This window comes from Pipistrellus hanaki, assembly GCF_964339955.1.
Source record: "Pipistrellus hanaki genome assembly, chromosome: 3".
Taxonomy (NCBI): Eukaryota; Metazoa; Chordata; class Mammalia; order Chiroptera; family Vespertilionidae; genus Pipistrellus; species Pipistrellus hanaki.
This window is the reverse complement of record NC_140505.1, coordinates 127,707,667-127,733,290: the sequence shown is the minus strand read 5'-3', so window position 1 is coordinate 127,733,290 and position 25,624 is coordinate 127,707,667. Positions and strand designations below refer to the sequence as shown.

At 42.8% G+C, this 25,624-nt stretch overlaps 1 protein-coding gene across 1 annotated transcript in view; it reads left to right on the top strand.

Annotated features, from left to right (window-relative positions):
* The window catches only part of TPH2 (tryptophan hydroxylase 2), a 101,018-nt gene that overhangs the window by 53,208 nt on the left and 22,186 nt on the right, over nt 1–25,624 (top strand). Inside the window, exon 8 of the mRNA XM_084878872.1 lies at nt 6,908–7,034. Within this exon, the coding sequence (XP_084734998.1) occupies nt 6,908–7,034 (127 nt within the window). The remainder of the gene's footprint in view (nt 1–6,907; nt 7,035–25,624) is intronic.

The following is a 25,624-nucleotide window of genomic DNA, read 5'->3' as shown; positions in this document are numbered from 1 at the left end:
GGTGGGGTGGGAAGGGGGGGAAAGGAACACTTGTAATAATATGAACAATAAAAATTTATTAAAAAAAAAAAAAAAAAAAGAAATAAGAAATATTTGAGATAGTAGGAAACTAGAGACATTGAAAGTTTTTCTTACAGTGCTTTTTTTTTTTTTTGTGTGTGTGTGTGTGTGTGTGTGTGTGTGTGTGTGTGTGTGCACTGCTTTCAAGAACTGGAAACTTTCTTTCACTGGTCAGGAAAGTTAGGACTTGCTGTTTGTGCTTTTTTGGAAACACTAGAGGCCTGGTACATGAAAATTTATCACTGCGGGGAGGGACTGGCTTCCGGTCCCTCAGCCTGGCCTGCATCCTTTTGCAATCTGGGACCCCTCAGGTAGGGTCCCTAGGCCTGGCCTGAGATCAGGGCCTATCAGGGCTTTCCTTCCCTGGGCTGCAGGCAGCTGGCCCCACCCCTGCCACTGTCACTGCTTGCTATCTGTGCAGTGCTGCTTCCCCACACCCCCACCACCAGTTACCTCCCTCTTCAGGTGACAGGCATGGGGTGCGATGGCTTGACTGGCCTGGGCCTCCTTCTGTGGGGCGATTGCTAGTCACTGCACAACTGCACAGAGTTGCCGAGGGTGGCCTGGACCTCTCTCTCTCTTTGCTGGGGGGCAGAGACTAGCCCTGTGAGGGGCCGTTTGCCTACCTGATGGCACTTAACCACTGGCCTGCCTACATGGTCACCCCTAATCACTCTGCCTGCCTGCCTGCCTGCTCACCCCTAACCATTTGATTGGGGGCAGGGCCAGCCTGGTGAGAGGCCGTGGTGGTTCTGTTCTCTGGTCGTTCCAGTCGTTATGCTTATGGTGGTTGGCCTTTTATTATATAGGATAAGGTGACTTTTGCTAAGATTTACATTCAGAAATGCCTTATTGTTCCTAACATAGTACCTGGTCCATAATAGGCACATAGTATAAATGCTTCTCGAACTAAATTTCCAAAAAGATAACTATAGTATTTTCTGCCAGTGTCAAAAGAATTGTAGTGCAGAAGAATAACATCAGTGGCCTTACTTACAACTCCTAAGGGGAAAAAAGTAAATAAGACTTTCTCCAGGGCAGTATCCAGGTGCTCAGATTCATAAAAAGAGGGCCACAAAGGTGTCTATCTACACTCTGATAAGGATAAAAGAGGGAATGATCATAAGGGCTGCCTATAAACGGGGCTGGATTATATAGTGAGGTATTTTAAACCTAAGCTAAAGAATCTCTGTATACGGCTCCAAAGAGAACACCGAAACATTTTTTTCTCAGTACTAAATGAATTTCTGTTGTCATCTCCTAGTGCAGTGAAAACAAACCAAGTGACCCCTTTCCAATGCGTCCGGGTGTGTTATCCCCGATGACTTGCATTTACCCGCCAAATGTTGTGTGACAGCTGAAAAAAATACCCTATCTTGGCTCCCAGCTCACCTACTTTCTTTTCATCAATGCAAATGCCCCACCCCTTCCACCCCTCTTCCTTTCTTTCTCTTTGTGATGTGTTGGCTTCCTTGTCATTTAGAACAAACAAAAACCCATAGAAATATGGCTTAAAAGACAGTTGCGCAGATTTGGGATTGGAAGCCCATGTTGGGTGCCCACTCACTGCTTCCTAAAGGTTTTAATTTACAGCAGGAATGGAAAGAAGTGTTCAACCCCTCCTTCTTAACTGGGGGAGTCTGCTTTGGAAACAGATGAGGGGGGAAAAAATGCCAAACTGGTTTTGAATTTAACAGCCAGGACCCTTGTTTCCCGGTGCAGCAGAATGATGGCAACTTTCTGAGGATGATTTAAGAATTCCCTGGAGGCATTTTGCCCTGGCTTCTGTGTAGGCTCATTTCAGCAGGCTTTAGAGTCCCTTGGTAGGGCTTATCAGAGAAGATTCCAATTTCGAGCAGCCCAAGTTTAGTGTCTGATATCAGCTCCAGCTTTTCGTTCTTTTTCTTTTTCTTTTTTTTGGTCAAAAGGAGACATGATGTTTTACAGTGTGAACAGTTTTGAAAGGTCCGACATTTTCAGTGAACAGAGCGCTATTGTGTAAAGGGCTCTGACAAGCATTATTCAGGGCGAAAATACATCAAAGGGATGTGAGTTGAAAAGAGAAAAAGTTTGCCGATGTAGAGATTGGAGGCAGCATGTGCTGACAGGTGCAATTATGGCCGAATAATTGGGTCTTTTAAGGAGGATCTGGCGAGATCAGGCAATAGCTGTGGACTCACATCAGAAACCTGTTCACAATTAGACACTCAGGGGTCCAGCAGTGGGTGCCGTAACCGAGGCCGGGAACTACTTTACCTGCAGGACATGAAGGCGGTTGCACTTTGTAAAACAGGGTGAAATGGCATGAGTCGGCCCAATGCAACTGAACTGATGCCACGGCTGGAGAGAAGGCCTCGTCTCCCCCGCTCAGTCTCCCAATGGTCTGCAACCTCTTCCAGCCCCGGAGAGCTGTAGTCAACCGAGCGTCTAAGTCCTTCAGTCGCGAAGACATTCAAGAAAATGCCAGCTTCTCAAAGTTAATGAATTGCTTTTATTAGTGAACATTAAAGATCTTTCCACTGCAGTTTCCCTGGTCCACACCCTGGAAATTATCAGAAGACCCTGGGATAGAGAACAAGCTGGTGTTTCTTTCTGAGAAAGTTCCACTAGTGTCAGTACAGGTAACCACCTTCTTTCTGGTGTGAAAATATGGTGCCCCCAGCCTGGCTCAAGGACAAGCTGGTTCCTACACCGCCTCCCCACCGGCTGGGGGATCCCAGCGGCAGATCTTCCCGGGGTCTCTGCCTGGACACGGGGCTGAGAGAGGGCACAGAGTAGCAAAGTCCTGAGCCATCACTTCTGCTTCTAATGGGGCAGAGGGCACCCGCACATGCCATTAAACCTTCTGTTAGACATCTTGCTTCTGGCTTTCATTGTTTGTTTGATTGTTTTTGGAGAGAAAGTGAGAAGCATGGATGTGAGAAACATTGATCGGTTGTTTCCCAAACCACGGCCAGGGATTGAATCTGAAACCTAGGCGTGTGCCTGACTGGGAATCGAACCCATAACCTTTTGATGTAGGGGTTGACGCTCCTACCAACTGTGAGCCTCACCGCCCAGGGCCAGGCTTTTTCTCTCAGTGAAACAATAGAACTTAAACGGCTGGATTGTATGATTTCTTTTTCTTTCAAACTTATAATTCCTCTTCTAGGTATAGTTGGATTACCTTGCCATTGTAATGTTGTTAAAGATTCCTAAACTGGCTGTGAGGTACATGATCTCTTCTGATCATGGCACGTTCACTTAAAATCCAGGGGACAGCTCTCTTCCTACCACAGAGAACGGGCTCCTTCATGTCTCGAGATCTCTTGTATTTTCCTGGTTCTCGCCTTTCCAATCGCCAGCTTTCCACTTTCCTTCCTACCCTTTAGACTCCATTAGGACCGAGGTAGATGGAAGGCTGTCTGCTGCAGCAGCTTCCTCAAGTACATAACAGGCTCAAAAGTAGATCCGGTACCGCACCGAGCATTCACCAGCACAGTAGGCACTGCCTCTCCTATGCTCACATTATGAAGTACTTAGCTCTGTGTCTGACCACAGCAAGCATTTAGTATGTGTCGGCCACGAAAGTTAGTTTTGTTTCTGCTCACTTTGCTTATCTATACCGAGAGCTAATACCAGCATCAGTATTTCCCTGGAGTTTGATATCTGGTCTAATTTTGGAGTTACTGTTGTCATATTTTTCCGCCTGGGTCAGTGGGATGTTTTAGTATTTACAGTGGTGTATTCAGATTTATCCAGGGTGGGCCACTTGATCCTAATTCCAACAGTGGTGCAGACAGAGTGACCTTTGAAAAAACTGATCACAGGCGTGAGTCTATGGGGGTCCACTCCTACCATGGAAGTATCAGACATTTAACTGGATCAAATACACACAAAGGAATAATTAGCTACCTGGTGACCTTTCTGCCACCTCCTTTCATTATTCTCCAGTATTAATGATGTGGTTCTAGTGAAATTAAATTTGAGCAGCTCAAAAGTACATACTCACATTTAGCTTCAATTTCAAGTGCTGGTTGCTTGAAGTTTCCTGGAAGATCTCCTAGCATCATCAATTATGTATTGGGTCTCCACTCTGGCTGCGTCTCATTATCATCCAGAAAGTTTTTAAAAAATGTGGATGCTCAGCCCTGGCTGGTGTGGCTCAGTTGGTTTGAGTGTTATCCTGTACACCAAAAAGTTGAAGGTTCAATTCCCGGCCAGGGCACATACCTAGGCTGCAGGTTTGAGTCCCCGTTGGGGTGCATGTGGGACGCAACTGATCCATGTTTCTCTTTCTCTTCCTCTCCATTCCTTTCTCTCTAAAGTCAATAATAAAACATATCCTTGGGTGAGAATTAAAAAAAAAAATACAGAGGCCCAGGTCCCAAAGAGTTGGCCTGAATTGGTGTTAGCTAGGATCCATTCACTGGTAACTTTAAAAAGGCTCCTCAAGTAATTGGGGAAGTTGAAGACTACTGACTAGTTGGACAAGAGACTTTGGATATGCTGACTATAATACATTTTCACTTGGGCTAACTAACTTGGGTGACCTCTCCTTCTCAAAAACTAAGGCCAGCCTCCCTTCTCATTACTCTGCAAATACAAGTTAGAACAATAGAACAGAATGAGCATAGCTTTAAGGCAGAGGAATATTATTTCAAATCTTGTCTCTGTCTCTTATTAACAGAGTGACCTTGCAAAGATGCTTAAATTTACTGACTTTTAGCTTGCCCATTTGGTAGATGAAATAATAAGACTTCTTTGTAAGTGAAGGTTAAATTAACAATGTGATATGAAAACATTTTATACAGTACCCAGGACACAGTAAGAACTCAATATATGCTATCTTTCCTTTTATTTCTTTCTGTTCTTTATTTTATTCATGGGTAAAATGAGAGGCTTGGTCCCCAGTTCTTTGCCTTAAGCATTATGATTAGAGAAAAAATACACAACACATCTTATTCTCCACAAATTATGTGCTTATGTGCAAGAAGAAGGCTTTTGGCACACAGTTGACAGGGAACGGATTTGGAATTTCTTTTAGTATCATGTCCACACATGTCATTTGGCTGCCCTTTCACTTGGTGTGTCTATGAAGTGGCCGGCCAGTGGGGATGTGGTTTCAGTTGTGGGAACAAGATTTTTTTTGATTGAGCAGTGCCATCTGTTTTATCTGGGCATCAATCTTGTGTCTCTGACCACCATTCACTTGCTTCAACCACATGACCATCCAATCTACTTCATACTGTAATATGGTGGTTGCACCTGGCATTTATATTATAGCACTTGTTTGATGTGATACACTTCAGAGGAGCCCAGGTGAAATCAGGAAACATCTTTCAATTACAACCTGGCTAATTGGTTTTTGTAAAGAAAATAAAATATTGCTGCCTCTTGATCCGTTCCCAGAGAGGCACAGGGGACTTCGTTCCAATATAGTGTGGTTTCAGGAAACAGTCTGTAATTCATGGAGATGACTCAGTAAGTCATCTGCCTTGACAAATTGTGACACACATTGCCTTTGCCTGATCATTCGGCTCCAAATGGAAGCTCAGGCAAATGAGTGAGGTTCTAAGCTTCTTTTATTACTTAGTTCAGGCGAACCAAAGCAGAGGGCTAGGAGGGTCTTGCATTCTGCAGGGAATTGCTTGTGTTATAGGCAGATAAATTGTCTGTGAATGAAGCCACTTTGGCGACGACAATATGATCCTCTGCTGTTTCCCAGAGGCTGGCAAAGTGTAACATGAGATGCAGTGCAACCGAAGGAAGAGTTAGGAGCAAGAATTTGGAAGTCATAACAAGCTGGATAAAACCATATTTTGGTTTTATCACTACCTATAGCAAGAGTCAGCAAGCTTTTTTTCCGTAAAGGGCCAGCTGGTAAATATTTCAGGCTTTGTGGACCATATGATCTCAGTCACAACTACTCAACTCCGCTGTTTTAGTCAGAAGGGGTCACAGATAATATATAAATGAATGGGCATGGCTGTGTTCTAATAAAACTTTTTTTTACAAAAACAGGCAATGGGCCAGATTTGGTCTATGGCTGAAGTTGGCTCACTCCTGAGCTACAGGATCTTGTACTAATAAATTGCTTTAATCCTCTAATCCAGGGGTCCTCAAACTTTTTAAAGTGGGGGCCAGATCACGGTCCCTCAGAGAGCTGGAGGGCCGGACTATATGAACTACTAATTCCTACTGTAACACCTCGGCTGCGCTCACTGCCCAAAAAACCTGGCGGGCCTGATCAGACTCCTCTGCGGGCCGCATGTGGCCCGCGGGCCGTAGTTTGAAGACCCCTGCTAATCCTTTAAATTTCTCTTGAGGATTGAAATATATATATATATTATTTTAATGATCTCTGAATGCATAATAATCTGGCCACTAAGTGTGTATATATATTAGAGGCCTGGTGCATGAATTCATGCATGAGTGGGGTCTAGCCAGCCTGGCCAGGGGAGGTTGGCCAGCCTGGCTGCTGCTCGAACTTTTGGTCGAGGGGACAATTTGCATATTAGTCTTTTATTATATAGGATATACACTGAGTGGCCAGATTATTATGTATTCAGAGATCCTAATAATCTGGCCACACTTACCTTGTGCTTGGTATAAAGTAAGCACTTGTAAATAGTAGTCGCTATTATTTTACTAAAAATATTACATATCATAATTTAAGATGCCATCGACTGTAAGGTACATCTGGATTTCAGAGTTGTTAAAATGTGATAAAAGTCTTAGAATGATGAAAATAACAGGAATTAATTTCAGTAAACATATCAAGGTTATGTTTAGGATTTTAAGTCTTGTCTATCAGTGAAGTTAAAGTTTCTAGCATAACATTTCTTTGTGATGTTTTTCTTGTCAGAGACACATGCCATGAACTTCTGGGACATGTTCCACTACTTGCGGACCCCAAGTTTGCTCAATTTTCACAAGAAATAGGCCTGGCATCTCTGGGAGCATCAGATGAAGATGTTCAGAAACTAGCCACGGTCAGTTTATTTTCAACTTAAAAACCTATGCTACTTATGTTCATTTGTAAGGTAAGGAAAGCTTTACAATTATCAACTATGGATTTTAAGGTGAAGATGCTGGATAGGGCATGGTGACTTTATCTTCTCCCGTGTTGTGTTCTTTTGAAGCAGTGTGCTTTTGGCTTATTAACCACCCAAATGCTTGTGTTTGATTCTTCTCATTCAGGCTTTGGCTAAGTAGTAAACCTTTTAGTTCTGCAGGTCATAAGGTCTCTGCCACAACGACTCAGCTCAACCACGATGGTGCAGAGGCTGCCAGTTTGTCAATGAGCGAGTATGGCTATAGTCCAAGAAAACTTCATTCATAAAAGCTGGTGGTGGGTCAGGCTTGCTCTGTGTGCCGTAGTTTTCTGACTCTCATTTTCAATGTTGATTTCCTAGAAATATTAATAATAGTAAAAAGTATACATTTATGGTGAAGTAGGGGTTGTGCTTGGGATTACATCTTTGGTTAGTTGCTATGGTTGTACTCAGACACAATTTGAGTCAGCAATTAACTCAGGCTAAACAGTTATTATATGTACAAAACCAGAAAATTTTTATAGAGTCTATGGTCTCAGCAAGTTTCTTCTCAAAACATGCAGTATGAGAGGGAAGGTGTAGTATTGGCAGCTACCTTGAAGAAGCTGATGAGCCATGTTCTGACTTACTTTAGCCCCATTTCAAAGAGCCCATAAGAAAGAGCAGGCTTGGCAAACTCACTTACCTACGGGGACTAGTCAGGTAGTCTAGATGAGCACAGCTCCAAGAGGAAGAAAAAAACAGGATCCTAAGTTGTGTGTATTTGATGCAGATACACATTTAGAGCATATTGGACATGCGAGAATGTTCTTCACTTCCACTAAGAAGTAAGTTTTTTCTTAGACTTCTTAAGACACACAGCCCTTTCAGTATATCGTTTGCCTCCTACTTTTGATGGAGATATGAGAGCTGGCAAACACTTCTTCACTAAAAGAGGAACAGCACTGCTAAAGCCACACTGCTGGCCATGAAGAGGGGCTGGTGGGACTCCAGTGTCCTCCGGGAGAGCATGCGTCTTCTCCAGCGGAAGGCTGGTCTGCTTCCTGTGAATGCAGGCCTTTGTGTTGCCAGATCTCCACATTTCTGAGCGAGACTGGCAATCTAGATTTCTAAATAGAATTGAATGATTTTTAAAATTTGGCTCATAAAAAGTCTACCATTTAGAGATGAGAAAAATATATTTGAGGACCTTTTTAGGTTCTTGACTTTCCAATTTGTCACCTTTGCCCTAGGGCTGTGATCTGCAAACTGCGGCTCGCGAGCCACATGCGGCTCTTTGGCCTCTTGAGTGTGGCTCTTCCACAAAATACCATGGCCTGGGCGAGTCTATTTTGAAGAAGTGGAGTTAGGAGAAGTTTAAGTTTAAAAAATGTGGCTCTCAAAAGAAATTTCAGTCATTGTGCTGTTGATATTTGGCTCTGTGGACTAATGAGTTTGCCGACCACTTGCCCTATGGAATATATCTCATTTATATTGACTATTTTACTGCATAACACATGGCCCCCAAACTTAGAGGCTTCAAACAATGAACATTTATTACCTCATTGTGTTTGTGGTTGGGACGTTGGGTACAGCTCAGCTGGGTGGTTCTGGCTCAGGGTCTCCCCTCTGGTTGCTGTCAAGCTGTGGGCCTGTGATTGTCTGACGGTTTGGGATCTTATCTCAGCATGGGTCACTCATGTGGCTAGGAAGTTGTAATGCCTTTTTTGACTTGATCTCATGCTGTTCACATCATCCGTATTCCATTCATCAGAAGGGGCTCACTCCTGCCTACCCTCAATGGAGGGGAAATTAGGCTTCACTTTTTTTGGAAGAGGAGTGTCAAAGTGTTTATGGATATATTTAAAAAACTATCACACATGAGTCCTGTTATTTAATTCTCAAATTTCCTGTTATTTAATTCTCAAAATTTGGATCTGGGTTTAAACTCCACGTTTTGAAATCTTTTCCATGCCTTTTAAATTTTCTGCTTTCAGCCTTTGACCTCCAACAGCTTTTTTTTTTTTAACAGCTCCTTTTTTTAATTTTTAATTTATTTATTTTTTAATCAGGGATGAATGTATTGCTTACTTGTTTGACTCTGAACAGCCACAAACTGGGATTTAACTGCCAGGTTGTATGTGTGTGTGTGTCTAAAGAGAGGAGGAGAAAGACCAAGGTAGGACTTGATGAATGTGAGTGAAAGTGGATCCTAGTGAGTGAGTGATCATTTTTCTTAAAAGCAGTGACAAGAAAGCATTTTGATTGTTCCTTATTTTTTACACTCCATCAAATGATGATTAATTAACTCCATCTTTCAAATTAACATGTACAAAGAACACGACATGGTCCCCACTTTTCAGACCTTGATAGCCTACATAGAAAATAAAACAAAATTTTTCAGAGGAGAGAAAGTTTGTATTGAGTCTTGAAAGATGAGAAAAAGTCAGCTAAGTGGTAGAGAGGAAAAGGGGGAATAGAAGGATAGTTGCAGCTGGAAGAAGAAATCTCTCTGGTTTGGGGGCTCAGCAGGGAATGCCTGCTCCCCAGTTTTGAGGGCCACGCTGAAGGGTTGCCGTTTGTGTCCACTTTCTTTTGCTGCTGTAACCAATTATGCAGGGCTTAAAACTACACAAGTTTGTCTTACAGTTTCATAAGGTTGGAATTCCAATAGAGTTTTCACTGGGCTGAAGTCAAGGTGTTGGCAGGACTGTGTCCCTGTTGAAGGCTCCGGGGGAGACTCTGTTTTCCTTTTCTGGCTTCTGGAGGTTGCCCGCATTCCTTGGCTCATGGGCCTCTCCTTCCACCTTCCAAGCCAGCCTGTTGCATCTTTCTTCCTTTTCTTCCTTGGTCATATCTCTCTCCCGCTGACTATTGCTGGGCATGGCCTTTCCTTTTAAAGACTGATAGGACACATTGAACCCACTGGATAATTCATTCCGCCCTTATCATGTCTACTAAGTTAACATCTTTACAGATTCTGGGGATTAGGGCATGAACATCTTTGGGGGCATTATTCTTAATTTCTATTTTGATATTTATAAGAAAAAAAGCTAATACATATACCTTGTAAACTACTCATTAAGGCCAGTAAATCTGTAGGATGATCAAGTTTCTTTTGGAACATATATTTCTTAGCATGATTCCAATACCCTTGGCTGGGGATTGACCTGGCTCTAATAGCTGAAAACACTTTCATCTGTTAGAGAGCATTAGGTCATTAATCACGTTTCTCTCTCTCTCTTTCTCCCTCTTTTTTCATTATCCTTTCCCTGGAATGTACCGGCCTTTCTGAAATAGCCAATCAAGTGAACAGACATTCTTTAAGAGACTAAAGAATCTCAGGCACCATGAAAAAGGGATTAAAAAAAAACAACCCTAAAAGGTGGTACTTGCTTCAAAGAACTAACACCCTAGCACACAGAAATACAGAACACTCCAAGTCAGTGTCAACTTTTATTGAGATACATGAGCAGATACATAGGAGAAGTGGATTTAAGGTAAATCTCCTAAGTGGATGTGAGTTCTGAGATTGGAGACTGGAGTTCAGAATGGGAGCAGGAGCCAGCAGAGAGGTTGGATGGGAGGTGACTTGACGGGTGAGGGAGGACCAAGGCTCTTTCAAGGGAGCCAACCTGCCTGGAATCTTGCAGTTAAAAACAAAACAAAACAAACAAACAAACAAACAAAAGCAACCAGAGCATAAACTTGCAAAAAACTTTCACCTGAAAGATGTTGCGTCTCTTCTAAATGCAGCGGAGATCTGGGGTGGAGAGCTGCTGTCTCACGGGGTTTTGCCTGATCTTATTTCTCGTTTCCCCATGTGGCACGAGCCCCACCTGACTCTCTTTGGTTTCCCCTTTCGCAAGCTTCACAGTGCTGACCCTTCCCAATTTTAGAGATTGCCCACTTCCTTTGAACAGTGTTTTGCAGACCGAGGAGAAATTTGGAAAGCCTTTTCCGTGTGACATGGAGGCTATAGAGGATAGACTCACAATGGAGGAGGTCAGGGCGATTTTTCCTGAAATGATGCGAAAACTTCCTTTGACTTCTCGAACCACGTGCCATCCCTCAGTTAGAACCAACGTGAATGAAAAACTGCCAGAATGTGGTCCTAAAAGAAAACACAGATTTTAGCCAGGCAATTTCAAAGTAAGCCCTGGAATAAATAACCTATCAAGAGACAAGCATATTAATGACCCTCAAGCCGAGTGTGAAGCTAGAAGCCCAATTTGATGACCCAATTGCAAACTCTAAGAGATTGGAGCTCAGGTCTCAGTAGGAGGGGTGCCATGCCCATGGTGGACGATAGTGGCAGCTAGCAAGTCCTCTTAGCTGTCCAGATGAGAAATGGAGGTGTTATTAGCTGATTTCCTCAAAGTTGTTGCCATTCAGGCCCCTGAAGAAATCCTAGAATAAAATGTGATGAGATGTTCCGGAGAAGAAAAATCCATCGAGAGGGCAAATGGAAAACCACGGAAATCACATTATGCAGGCCAATGAGACAGGCCGTATGACTCTCTCACTCTAGGTGAGATTTATATTATTAATGACTTTGTTTATATTGTGCCTGCTTGTCCTTGTTTCGTGAATTTGAGCACCGATGCGAAAGAGAGTCATGCCTGGTGAAAGCAGACACTTAATAACTTTCTGTGATGTGCTGTCAAGGAATCCATCTAAGGAAGAAAACACCCCCACCAGGACTAATGGGACCGCCAAACTCTGTCTGGTCCCAGCTGCGTTCGAACTTCTGGGTTCTGATTTCAGAGGGACCAGGCTATTGCCTGGAGCTACTGCCTTCCGTTGCTATATTTCTGCCCGTTATTTATTCTGACATTTTAATAATGCTCAGTTTTGAGAATGAAGCTATCTCCGCTGTTTTATGTGGGCAATGGTTTCCACGCCCTGAGAACCATTTAAATGAAACTCTTTTGTATCTGAAGAAATTGATGCTGCTGCTTGGTAAATGCATTTCAAATGAATTGTTATACATGTAAATAATTTGCCCTCTGGTGGGCAATGAATAAGGCCACTGGTTTCGGCAGCTGCACTCTTTTCACGCTCATCATCGCAGCCCGGGGTCTGTGTGTGATAGATATGCAAAAACCCTCTCAATAAGGGCTGCGGAGAGTGTGCTATAATTTTGAGACCAGCCATTTCCCACTGTAGTGCTGGCTTAAGTGGGCTTAATAGATTAGTGGCTTCTCTAAAGGTTGTAAACGTGAATGCCTCCAGGGACCAGATGGGTAGCAAACACGTGTGAAACAGCCTGATGTCAGATGATAAGGAGTACTGGAGCCTGTGGAGGACCAGAGAAGGCACGTTATACCTTCCAATTCAAAAATTAAAACAAGACTAAAGCTCTTTGGCTACACATTATGTCTGCGAGCCGAAACATAGAGGCTCTCGGTTGCCAGGCCCTTGTATCTAGAGCTAGATTATATGCTAGACTACCAGCCGGGCCTAGAGTCATCTTCATATCATAATGAACATCCTCAGTGCCTTTTTGCGGGACAATGGCTATTTTTTTTTCCCCTAAGAAAAGATGACTATTACAGTGTTCACCAGTGTTGTTTGAATTATAATTTATACTTTTAAGCAGTTCTAAGCAAGACTGTCATTCATATATGTTGAGCATGTGTCAAAGATCGATTTAACTCAACAATGAGAGAAAAGCAGGGTGGTCAATCCAGCTCTGAGAGGAATTGTGGGATTGAGACTATCTAGTCGCTGAAAGAAGGAATCAGGTGCAAAATGGCTTCTGCTTTACAGGACAAGAAACTGTCACGTTGAAGTTATCTTTTCTACCAGGCAGAGACCATTTGTGCATCTGGTGAATAAAAATAACGTGCAACTTATCAGTCTTTACAAGGTAGCATCCAACTCACAGCATGTGGGCCCTGATCGTCGGGAAATAAGAAGTCAGACCAAGGTTATACTTTGTAATATAAGGTCTTTTCTTTGTAATATAAAGTAACCTAGGGATCTTGTGGACATGCAGATCCTGGGCACACAGAATGAAGCCTGAAGTATGATGGCATTTCTGACAAGATCTCAGGTAATGCTGATGCTGCTGGTCCAAGAGAAGCCAGGGACCTGTTAGACAGATGGGCCTGTGCTCAAGTATGTCTTTGAATAAGCACATGGTAACCTTTATTATCTTAAAATATATTTTTATTGATTTCAGAAAGGAAGGGAGAGAGAGAGAGAGAGAGAGAGAGAGAGAGAGAGAGAGAGAGGGAAACAGCAATGATGAAAGAGACTCATTGATTGGCTGACTCCTGCACACCCCCACTGGGGATCAAGCTACAACCCAAGCATGTACCCTGACAGAGAATTGAGCCATGACTTTCTGGTTCATAGGTTGATTCTCAACCACTGAGCCACGCTGGCTGGGTAATCTTTTAAACCTATTTTCATGTTTGATACTTTCTTTTAAGAACTGGATTAACAAGGCATCAGCAGATAAATTCTGTGTGGCGTGAGATGAGTGTATGTAGGACTTATTATGGGCCTGAAGATGGACCCTGGAATCTAGGAGTGCCCTGTCATTGGTTCTGTCTTACGTGTCTGCTCTCACACTCTCCTGCCTCCTGCTATTTTGCCATATGACTTCTATCATGGAATTATTCAGGAATGCAGAAACAGAGACTTGCTGATAAGGTAAATTTAGGAGCCAGTCCTAGGAAAATATTGATTTCTCTTCTCCCAAATGTGAGGAAATGTAAGGGGCTCCTTTCACCAGACGGCGAATTCCATCCTATGATGCAGATGGCACCAATTCAGTCTATTCATTTCTCACATCAGAAAGGCATTTGAACAGAAAAAAACTGTGCGTCACTCCTAGGAGAAAGCAATCAGTATGCATACACCACAGATGTCTCCCAAGCAGCACAAATCAGCCGTGGCCCAGTTGGAATTTTCCCTGTACTGAGAGTTTTAGGTCATCTGTTCAGTTCTGTTGACCCTGACACATGTTTCTGTTCACCTTCTGATGGGAGGAATTCTGTCACCGGGTCTTCCAAAGGAGGTGAGGGAGGTGTCTTGGCCAAGGGTAATGGAAGAAGTAAGCAAACATGCCCAGAATATGCTCTCAGAACTGTCGTCTAGTGAAATGATATGAGTTCTATAGAAGGAGGGACCCATGGACAAATATATTTGGGAAACACTGAGTTAAAGCGAAAAGCTTTGTTTATAAAGTGTAGGATTTTCCAGAACCTTTAATAAGATAAGGTGCAGAACAAATCTCCACCGGTGAAAAAAAAGTATTTTTCTAAGTTTATCAAGCTTTCTCCATTTTAAGATGGAATTGGTTGTAAAACACACCCTTAACTTAATAGTTTTATTTTTTCAGGGGGAAAAAAAAGATTCAGCTAGTATTTATCTATTTATTTATTTCATTATTGGTTTCAGAAAAGAAGGGAAAGGGAGATAGAAACATCAATGATAAGAGAGAATCATTGATGGGCTGCCTCCTGCACTTCCCCTACGGGGGATAGAGCCTGCAACCCAGGCATGTGCCCTTGGCTGGAATTGAACCTGGGACCATTCAGTCTGCAGGCTGATACTCTTATTCACTGAGCCTAACCAGCTAGGGCCAGAATTTTTATTTTTTATTTTTTATACATTGTAAAGTGAGGCTCCATGTTGGAAATGTTAAAAAAAAAGGTTAAAAAGTAAAAATAAAGAAAAGTGAACTTGAGAATTGAGAAACTACATTATATGGTCATAGAAATCTATTTTTTATGAATGTGTATTAGCATCCCAGACTATTACTATTTCAAGGAGCACAGTTTAGGAACTACAAGTCTAGAATATTTTTTGAAAGGGTTGAATTCATATTTATTTTATTTTTTGCAGGAAAGAAATGTCATAAAATCAGTAATATAGGATTCTGTTTATACTTTATCAAAACAAATAATTTATCTGTTCCAAGTGAAGTTGTTTGCATTGATTGGGGCTTTTGATGGCCAGGAATCAAGTGTGTTTGAATTTTCAGGTATAACCGGTACTTTCTCATGCTGAGAGTGGTAATAAAATGTACATTCAGTCTTAAACCAATAATCAACTGTAATTCATATTAGAAGTGTAATTGTAAAGGCAACCTTAGTTTATGAATTGCCCATTAATGTTTCCCTGCCTGCCCGCCGAGGACATCAGCTTGTTTCCAGGTCTCTCATGTCTTTGCCTACTTGGCTGGAGGTTGGGAAATTTCAGATGTTTTTAAAAGAAAGCTCTAGCCCTGGCCAGTGTGGCTCACTTGGTTAGAGAATTGTCCTCTACACCTAAAGGTGGCAGTTTTGATTTCTGGTCAGGGCCCATATCCAGGTTTCAGGTTCGATGCCCAGTTAGGCTGTGTATAGGAGTCAACTGATCAATATTTCTCTCTCACATCTCTCTCTCTCTCTCTCTCTCTCTCTCTCTCTCTCTCTCTCTCTCTCTCTCTCTCTCCTCCTCCTTCTCTTCTCTCTCTCTCTCTCTCTCTCTCTCTCTCTCTCTCTCTCTTCCTCTCTTCCTTTCTCTCTAAAAAAATTAATTAAAATTAAAACCTTGAGACTTCTTTCCAATATAAAAAAATAAAAAAAGGAAGTTCTAGCTCCTTCTGAAGACGGACATTAGAAGTGATCATTTCAGTTTCTCTGCAGAAAGCTTGAGTTAATAAGCCCCAGGCTTACTTGGTGCTTGTAGCACCTTTGAAGTAGTTCAAGTGTTTGGATCATTTGGTACAAAGCTCACAAAAGGCTGGAAGGAATGTACTTGTATATATTTTTAATTGAGATGTCTGGGTAGATGATCAGTTTGTGTGTTATTTCCAAGAGTAACCTAACTAAAAGTTAATATCTATTCCGACTCATTGCTTTTACTTTTATGTTTTCCATGCATATAGAAAAGTAGTAGCATGTGTAAAGAACGCTGTATTTCTTTAGCCCCATAGCCCTTATTCAGGTCTTTTTCAGTTTTCCCCATTTGCTTCCCCTGGTCTCTTTCCACTAGGGAGAGCTCCAAGGCCACCTCCTTCTGATGATAGCTGTCTTCTGAGAATTTTGGTAGAGGAGCTAAGACTATTTTGCTCTATCTGTTTGTATATTTTCCATGTATGATATTCATCATTGCCATTATGAAGTGTGTGCCATCTACTCACATCATGGTGAGGACACTGCCATTGGTTGGAGTTTAAAAAATGAGCTTGAGCCCGGCTGGCGTGGCTCAGTGGTTGAGCGTCCACCCATGAACCAGGAGGCTGCGGCTTGATTTCTGGTCAGGGAACATGCCTGGGTTCCAGGCTCAGTCCCCAAAGGGTAGTGTGCAGGAGGCAGCTGATAGATGACTCTCTCTCATTATTGATGCTTCTCTTTCTCTCTCTCCCTTCTTCTCTGAAATCCATAAAAATATATATTTAAAAAGAGCTCTCGATTGCCCACTGTGTTTAGAAACAAATCCATTTGCAATCCAGAATAGTTGTATATTTTTGTAACTCAGATTTTTCTTCATCATTTATAACTATGTCCTAGGGGCTTCAGAGAGCTATTTTATAACTGCAGATGAAGAAAAAAACAAATAAACAAAAAACCCAAAAAACAAAAAACAAAAAACCCAAACAAAACCCCACAACCTATTTTAGGTATTTGGAAACTCATAAAAATGGAGCTTCTTTGGTAACTGTTTATTCTCTGTGTGCTGAATGAGCTCTGTGCCCACTTAATTTTATCCACATAAATGCCACAAGCCAGCAGTGGGGGTTCCCTCAGTACTTGATGAAGCTGCTATTCAGGATGTTTGACTGGCAGAGTGTAATGTGGTGTGGTGTGGAAAGGGTCTGAATCTGAAGTTCGCTCAATGAGGTTTGAGTGCCAGGTTAAAAAAAAAAAATTATTGTTTTTTTGTTTTTAAAGAGAGGAAGAGAGAGGGATAGAAAGCTGGAAACATCGATCAGCCACCTCCTGCACACCCCCCACAGGGGATGTGCCCACAACCAAGGTACATGCCCTTGACCAGAATCGAACCCGGTCTCCTGAGTCCACAAGCCGACACTATCCACTGAGCCAAAAACGGTTTCGGCAAGTGTCAGATTTTTTATCCCCAGATTTATTGACATACTGGGGTTCCTTAGCCTGGCCTGCACCCTCTTGCAATCTGGGACTCTCGAGGGATGTAGTAGTACTCAAAGTGGCAGGTGGCCAGGGAGGAACCCAAGCCCGGGCCAGGCGCTGCTCCCGCTCATCCCAGCCCCGCTGCGCCTGCCACTACCACTCAGTAGTGCTGTCGCGGAGGCAGGAGAGGCTCGCACAGCTATAGCTGCCCTCACCAGCGGTGAGCCCAGCATCTGACACCATCAGTCAACTGAGTGGAGCTCCTGCTGTGGGACTGCAATGAACACCAGGGGGCAGCTCCTGTGTTGAGCATCTGCCTCCTGGTGGTCAGTGTGTGTCATAGTGATGGGCCAAATGGTCGACCCGTAGCTTAGGGTTTTGTATATATAGATAACGGACATGGACACATAACAATGTGTAAGTTTAAGGTAAACAACTTGATATAATACACTTATATATTGCAAAATGATTAGTTGGCTAACACCTGCATCATGTCACATAATTGCCATTTCTTTTTCTGAGACAGACATTTAAGATTTACTCTTTTAGAAACTTTCAAGTATATAATATAGTATTATAATCACCATGCTGTGCCTTAGATTCCCCAGAACTTATTTATCTTATTATTGGAGACTTGTACCTTTTGACCAATTCTTTCTTTTATGAGTTTGGCATTTTAGATTCTACATACAAGTAATATCATAAAGTAGTTGTCTAGTTGTCTTCCTCTGTCTGACTTAATTCACTTAGCATAATGCCCTCTAGATCCATTCTTGTTATTGTAAATGGCAGAATTTCCTTCTTATGACCAAATAACACACACACACACACACACACACACACATGCATGCACGTGTGCAAGCACACACATCATTGATGGACACTTAGTTTGTTTCCATATCTTGACTATTTGAATAATTCTGCAATAAACATGAGAGTGCAGATATCTCTTTGAGATCCTATTTTTATTTCCTTTGGATATATACTCAGAAGTGGGATTGCTAGATTGTATGGTAGTTCTATTTTTAATTTTTTTGGATAAACATTCATATTGTTTTCCATAGTGGCTGTACCCATTTATATCCTTACCAACAGTGTAAAAGGGTTCCCGTTTCTCCACATCTTCATTAATATTTGTTATCTCTTTTTTTTTGAATGATATAAGTGCCAGCTTTGTTACGTTCTAACCTTGTACTCAGGGACAGATTACATGATCTCTTTGTGCCTCAAATGTCTTCTTGAAATGGCGATGTTCTTCTGAATGAAGAGCAAATGAGATGAAATACTTTAGTAATGTATGCCATGCCATTATCTACCTTATACCTTACCCAAGAAACCCTAACCTCACCAAAGGAACTAGTGTTATAATTTAAGTAAATTTAAAAGTCATTTTAAGACCTGAAATCCTCTAGGTCTTCATCTAGAGCTAACTTCTTCCTGTGATTTGAAAGCCCTGACATTGAGCCTTCTTACTTTTTTTTTTCTTCAAAGTAAGCCAGAACGCATTCATCAAGCACAGAAGACTTTTGCAATCATTTCAATTTCCATAAAGACATACAAAAAAAAAAAAAAAAAAAAAAAAAAAAGGAGTTTTCTGGTTTAACTACAATGGAGAAGGCTCTCAAAAATCTTACACTTGTATTAACAGAAATATCTGTGGTATAATTCCATTGCTAGCAAAAGCAGAGAGAAGATGGTTGGGATTTTTTTTATGAGCTAGAATAGCAGAGGTAACATTATATTAAACTATAGGAATTTAATTACCCCATTCCACAAATGTAGTTTTCATATAAAAGAGTCAAAAGGATTTTCAGAGCTATTCTTCTGAACTGTGATATAAAAACCCAGAATGCAGTTAGCAGATGTAAAAAATGTATTACGGTACATTATGAGCCACTGCAATGAATGGAAGCACAAAGGGGAACACGGCATGACATTGAACACACAACGATTAAAAATCTTTCTGCTCCTTTCTCAGAAATATTGTACGTTGCTTAGAGTTTTATATGCTTGCCACTGCAAGGATGGTATTTTTGGGATATTTCTGATGGGTGGATTTCATACTGAGGTAAGGTTTCGCAGAAAATGGAAATGCTGTCATTTGAGGGCTTAAATCCAGAGAAGGTGTAAATAAGAATGCTGGGAGGGTTGGGAGAAAATCAATCACCCAGGAGGGCTCATCATTCTTCCCCAGGTCTGCAAGGCTGTCTTTACAGTGTCCATAAAAAACCATTCCCTGAGCACTGAAGGGAAGGCTGAGGCAGGGCGACTGGGGAACACCTTTATGGCAAAGTCAGGACAAAAACCATCGTTTCTCCTCCTTGTTACAGAAGTGACCAATGTTCATTGTAGAATTTTTTTTTAAATGAATAAATAAGGAAAAGAATATAAAGATCATTTGCAACATAATGGTGGTGATAACACTGTTAACATTTGGGTCCATAGCCTTCTAGTTTTCCTGCCAAGTCATTTTGCCGAGTCAAGTAAAAGCGAGCCCTGGCTTTGGGGAAAGGAACAACGAGGTGCTCATCCACTTAGCGAAGACTGGTGCTGTCAGGAGAGGCTTTATCTTTTACATCCACGGAAGACAGAACAGTTGGAAGTTCTCTTAGAAATACGGGGTGTATGACTTTTTCTCACATAAGTTGCAGTGTTTTACGGAACATCATATGTAGCTAATGAGTTTCATTTTCTTTTTCTTTCTTTCTTTCTTTCTTTCTTTCTTTCTTTCTTTCTTTCTTTCTTTCTTTCTTTCTTTCTTTCTTTTTTTTTTTTTGAGGAGTTGCCCAATACAACTTTTATATTTTAAACTTGATTTCCATACATATTTTAATCTTTGGTCTTGAAATGTTGCATTAGTCTCGTCACCATCAGAGAGTGCTACTTTGATCAACATTCACCTTCCTTTTGTCCTCTTTTTGAGTAAGATCATAAACAACTTTCCTCATAACACTTGATCTCAGATAATCATACCATCGGGAGTAAAAGAGAAAACCGGAATCAAATAGAGTGAACCCTACGGTATGCGACACTCTTGGTTTTCCTCGAGCCTGCGTATCTGAGGAAACTGCTAGCGAGGCAGTATGTGTAGTGGGTAATTCAGAGTGCAGACTTTACGGCCAAATGACCTAGGTTCACATTTAGACTCTATCCCTTACTGGCTGGGTAACCTTGGGTGAGTGAATTAACCTCTCTGTGCCCTAGTTTCTCCATCTTTAAAATGAGAGCAATGATGCTATCAGGCCTTATAGAACTGTTGGGGATTAACGAGATAACGCATTGAGATAAAGCTGCCCAGCACAGTGCGAAGTGCCCAGGAAATGCTAGCTAGCGAATATGACACGACTGTGCTCTTCGGTGTCTAGTGGCCACATCAGTGAGACAGGAGAGGCCCCTGCAGAGGATTTCTACTCTTCCGTGTGACCTTGGGTAATTCTCTAACTTTCAAGAACTTAGGTTCTCTCTTCTGAAATGCAGACCATGCAGTTGATAATACAAAGGGGTTTTAGAGGGAGACAGCATACTACCTGCCATGGGAAGGGCTTTAACCATAAATAATAGAGGGAAGACCTCCTTTAAAAGATGTCAACTTTCTCCCTGGAGATGGAGGAGGCCTCCCCTGATTTAATTAACACACCTCCCTTGAGTGAACATAAAGAAAGGCAAGTCGCAGAAAACAGCCTGGGAAAAACAAATGAATAAATATTGTTTGTGCCAGCGAAAGCACATGAAATATGAAATGCTGACTAAACTTTTCAAGCAGATTAGGAGTGATGCTGTTCATTGGTACATGCAGCCCTCCCTTAATAACCGAAGAAAGCAATAAATTTGGGTTTTCAAACCTTGGCTGCCCCTCCTTATGAGTTTGTTTCTGAGACTTCAAGCCAGGTGTTTGCACTTCGGCTGTAAGAAGGCTGCGTTAACATAGAAGTATGCAGAGAAGCTATTGGAAGATTTCCAAAAGATGTCTTTTGCTCTCATTTCAATGCATATTTTTTGGATGTGTCTCCTTCCATGTTGGTAACAGGGGTCCTATGCTGGTGTCTAATTAGCAAGGTTTAAGAGTTCTCTGTAATAAAACAAGGGTACGTACCTTCAAATGGCATGCTTTAGAAACATCTAAATGTTTCGCTTCCACAAAAACCTTTTTTTGGGATGTTCACTTATTCCTCCCTCGAATATCATTGGGAAGACTTAGTTCTCCCAAGATAAAAGTCAAGGCTATAATCGGCAGGAAAAAGAGCGTTGGATTCTGCTTCTTTGGTGAGGTGATCGAGCAAAGGTATGACCTTGTTGGATTCCTGCTAAATATCGTTTTTACAACTCTGATAGAATCAGTTATGGCCCATTCTTTTACTCATTTGGTAATATTTACTGAGCCTCTACTAAGTGCTGGGCATTGGTAATTCAACTGTGAAACAGGTAGACGTGGTCCCCTTTTTTGGGGACTTAGGGTCTAGTGAAGGATACTGACAGGGAGTTGAATGTAACTTGATAAATGCAAAGGTAGGGGAAGGAGGACGCTCACACCTGTTTCAGGATGTGGAATGGATGACCAAAGGCATCCTAAGGGAAGACGTTCTCAGCAGTCAAATTGGTAATTTTTAATTTGCTGTTATATATACTTACGGATAGAGCAGAGGTTAACAGTTTGGGAAAATTTTACATCTCAACGGATTATCTGCATATTGGAGAGCTCCTTAGGTTGGGTTTCAGGAACTGTTGAGGTGTGATTAAGCCCATAATCTTCTGCCCAGAAGGAATTTCTCTATAGAATTTGAGCCAAAGACAAGAGGAATCAGCCACAAAGACAACTATGGTCTCAATCACCTCAGAGCAGGAAACTGTCACCATGGTATCTATCGCTCTTACACCGGGTCAGCATTTGAGTATCGTAAGGCCCCTTCAAGATGAGCAGGACTCTTTACGTTCCCCTAGCACAGTCCCTGGCATCCAGGGGGCGCTGGACACACAATTGGGCCTGGATAGACACTTGGCCAGGAAAGGGATCCCCATTTTATAAATGAATGAAGGGCGGTTTGGATAAGTGAAAAGACTTGCTCAAGGCCATACAGTAAATAATGGCAGGGACTGAGCAATTCGATGTTCTGAGTCCCAATCCGTGATACCAAACTGCTTCTCAGGAGTGTAGGAGGTCAGGGCCTGGTGTGACCAGGTGAGGCAGCCAAGACAGGCGCTCGGTGTCCCTGAGGCAGGTGATGGTTACAGAAGAGGGATTCAGACTCTTTAAGTCTTGCTATCCCCTGGGATTACAAATCATGCCCTCTGTGCTCACTGATGTTTCTGGGAACAAAATAACTACATATTTAGCCTATGCTGTGTTACTTGGCTGATCCAAAGGCCACAAAGGCAATGAAGACACTTTCCCAGGGCAAGCTATAGAAGGACGGTTTCAGGCAAGCTAGATAGACCCCTGTCTTTTCTGACACACAGCTCAGCCGCCAAGAACATGGCATAAATTCCCGGGGTCTGCAGTGTCCAAGTCGCCGAGGGGACTGAGAACACAGGGAGAACAATGTGGTGTAGTACAAACAAGATAGCTATTGGGGGTCAGGCACATCTGATTCCAACCCAGCTCTATCAGCCCTAAACTTGCCCAAATTACTCAATTGATGAGTCTCAGATACCCTATCTATAAAATGGAGGATTTACATAGTGAGCATTTCATACATGTTACCGGTCATTCATTTTATTTTCTCCATTTTATGGACAAAGGAACCTAAGACTGAGAAAGGCTCAATAAATTTCCTAAGGTGAAGTAAATGGCAGAGTCTGCTCTTGAACCTTGTTCTTTCACGCCTCAGTTAATGTGCCAAAACCACCATACTCTATCACCTTCTGCACACCTGCCTCTCGAGGCGTGAGCATGAGGTAAAGTGCTTTGCACGGTGCAAGCATGTAGGTTTCAGTAACTGGCAGTGATTACTGGTAGAGACGGAAGCCCAACAGAGCTGAAATGCTGTCTAGCTGTTGGATCACCCACGGGCCCCCATTGTGACAGGGACCCCAGTTTACAGGTAAGTCTTTCAGCTCCATTTATATGCACAGATGGTAGTGTCGACTCTGAGTGTGAGAGATGATGATGGTCGTGGTGATAGTGACTAGAAAAGAAACGTTGACTTCATTAATAAAAACTTCCAATAGAGGACTGTTTGGTGCAACGGAGCAGGGAGAATGGCTCTCCCCACTGAACATGCCTTTCTTGTCAGCTTTCAGACATATGATCATCCTCCAGGATTCCAGGTCTCGCCTGGAAAGAAATAGCTGAGAACGTTCAAGCTCCGTAGACCAAATGCCGAGGAGGGCGTTGCTTGTCGTAACGCAGAGATAAAAATAAAACGACCCTCTAAAGGCAGTGGTGACTACCCCCGGTTTACTAGGGAGTCAGTAAAAACCTCATTTTTCAAACCAGCATTCAAGAGCTGACCTTTAGAATCACCACATCTGGGGAGAATGTGTGATTTGATGCAGAACATTTTAGGGCACGCCGAAAAAACGAATGGCCAGGAACGCGCTCATCAGTTCTCTTCTCCTTCAAGGAGCTCAGAATTGCTTAGGTTATAAAAGTCAGTTCGTGGGCCCTTCTGAATCTATAGCATTTGCTTAAGTAGGTCTTCTGTGCAAAGTAGATTAAGCACATATATAAATGGAATGCTAATCCACGCACCTGGTATGAAATGATGGGCATGTGTGCGCACGTGTGTCCTCAGAGGGAAGTTTCACTGTACTTAATTATACAAGTTCAGCAAAGGGTAGTTTGGAAGAAGGTGGAATTGCTTTTTTCAAAGAAGAGACACACTGTGTGAATTGCTTTGTTACAGAGACGTGACATTGGGGCTCATGCACTACATCTAGGGTCGAAGGAATAATACTGATGCATATAAAACCAGCTTTTGATTTGCGAAACTCAGAGTACCTGCAGGTCCAGAAGGCATTTGCAAGAAGCCTATTTGTATTCATCATATCCTTTGTAAGAGCCACAGCGTTATGTGGAAGATAGTTGGAAGGATGGTCATCTCACAGATTCATCTCCAGGTGAAATAGCGTTTGTCTGATCTGGTGTGTCATCATCTGTTCAGTGAAGGTCTGGGCAGTGATGCTGACAGAAATTCCTCGTAGCTGCTAATTCTGAGCAGCCTGGGCCATGAGGCACCTCAGGGCCTGGATCTATCACAGTCAGACTCCGCTCTACCCTGACCGAGCAGAGAGCATTTTCCCCGGCTAGTCTCCAGCTGGATTCCCGCATTCAGAAACAGCAAACTGAAAAATTTCCCCCTGACATGTTCTGATGAGGATCCAGATGCCGGAATCAGTGGGTTTTCAGAGTCGCAGCTTGTAGTAATGAAGGAGGCTAGAAGCCACTTAACCACAAGACGGCTGAGCTTCCGCAGGAGATACCTGCCAATCAGCCTTCCTTCCTCGGCTCCTGACAGCCCGGGCGGAGGCTGGCTCTGCCTTCCTCCTGCATGGAGGGCATTGGCTGGAACTGAGCTGACCAATGAGAGAGAGGTCAAGGGACAGATCTGTTTCTGAAGCCTAAGTGGAAACTGATTGGATGGGCACAGTAGAGAGGTTTTCGTCTTTTCAGAGCCTGTAATATTAGGAACTTTGCTGATGGTCATGACTACTGGCCTGGGATATCAGCACTGACCCTGTTGTCTTGGGCCACTGGGAAACGCTTCTTGTTTAACCATTTCCTCCCTTCCTTCAATATTTGCAGAGTATCTGCTACATGTCAGGCGAGGTGCTATCAACCAGACATTAAGCAATAATAAAAACAAAAACAAAAACCAAGTCAAACACTGTCCCTGACCTCAGGGAGTTCTGAGACTGGTGGAGAGAGAAGCAAGGAGACAGGTGACTTCAGTTTGGATCCATAGGCTACACCGAAGGCGAGAGGAGGACCACCTGCCCCAGCTCACAGGCAGGGATCAGGCAAAGGTGACGGCCTGTGAAAGAGCACTCCAGGCAGAAGGAAGCTGTGTGCACAGGCCCGGGTGGGAAGCTGGAGGGAGTGCCGTCAGCTGCACAGTTATAAATAGTCCCTGAGTGGTGGGCAGAGGGAGGAAGATGGCTGAGAGAAGAGTCTGGCGGAGGCAGGGGCTAGGTCCTGGTGGTGTAGGCAGTGGGAATGGCACCAGGTGTCTGACTGGCGGGGTCAGACCAAACCTGGGTTCAGCAACCTCAGTTCTTGGGTTCTGGCCAGGAAAGAATTCAGACCAAGACCCAAACTCTAGGAGAACATTTATTGGGTGGATTATGCAGGTAGAAAAAGTAATTCCTAGAAGAAATGGGCTTAGGACACAAGTTACAGAGTAAAGGAAGGGCCCTTGCAGCTTGGGAGGGAGGAAGCTGATGGTAATTTGGGGGGGAAGGGGTGGGGAGAAGGGAGAGGGAGAAAGGCAAGGGACAGGCAAGGGTGTGCTTCTGGGAGGG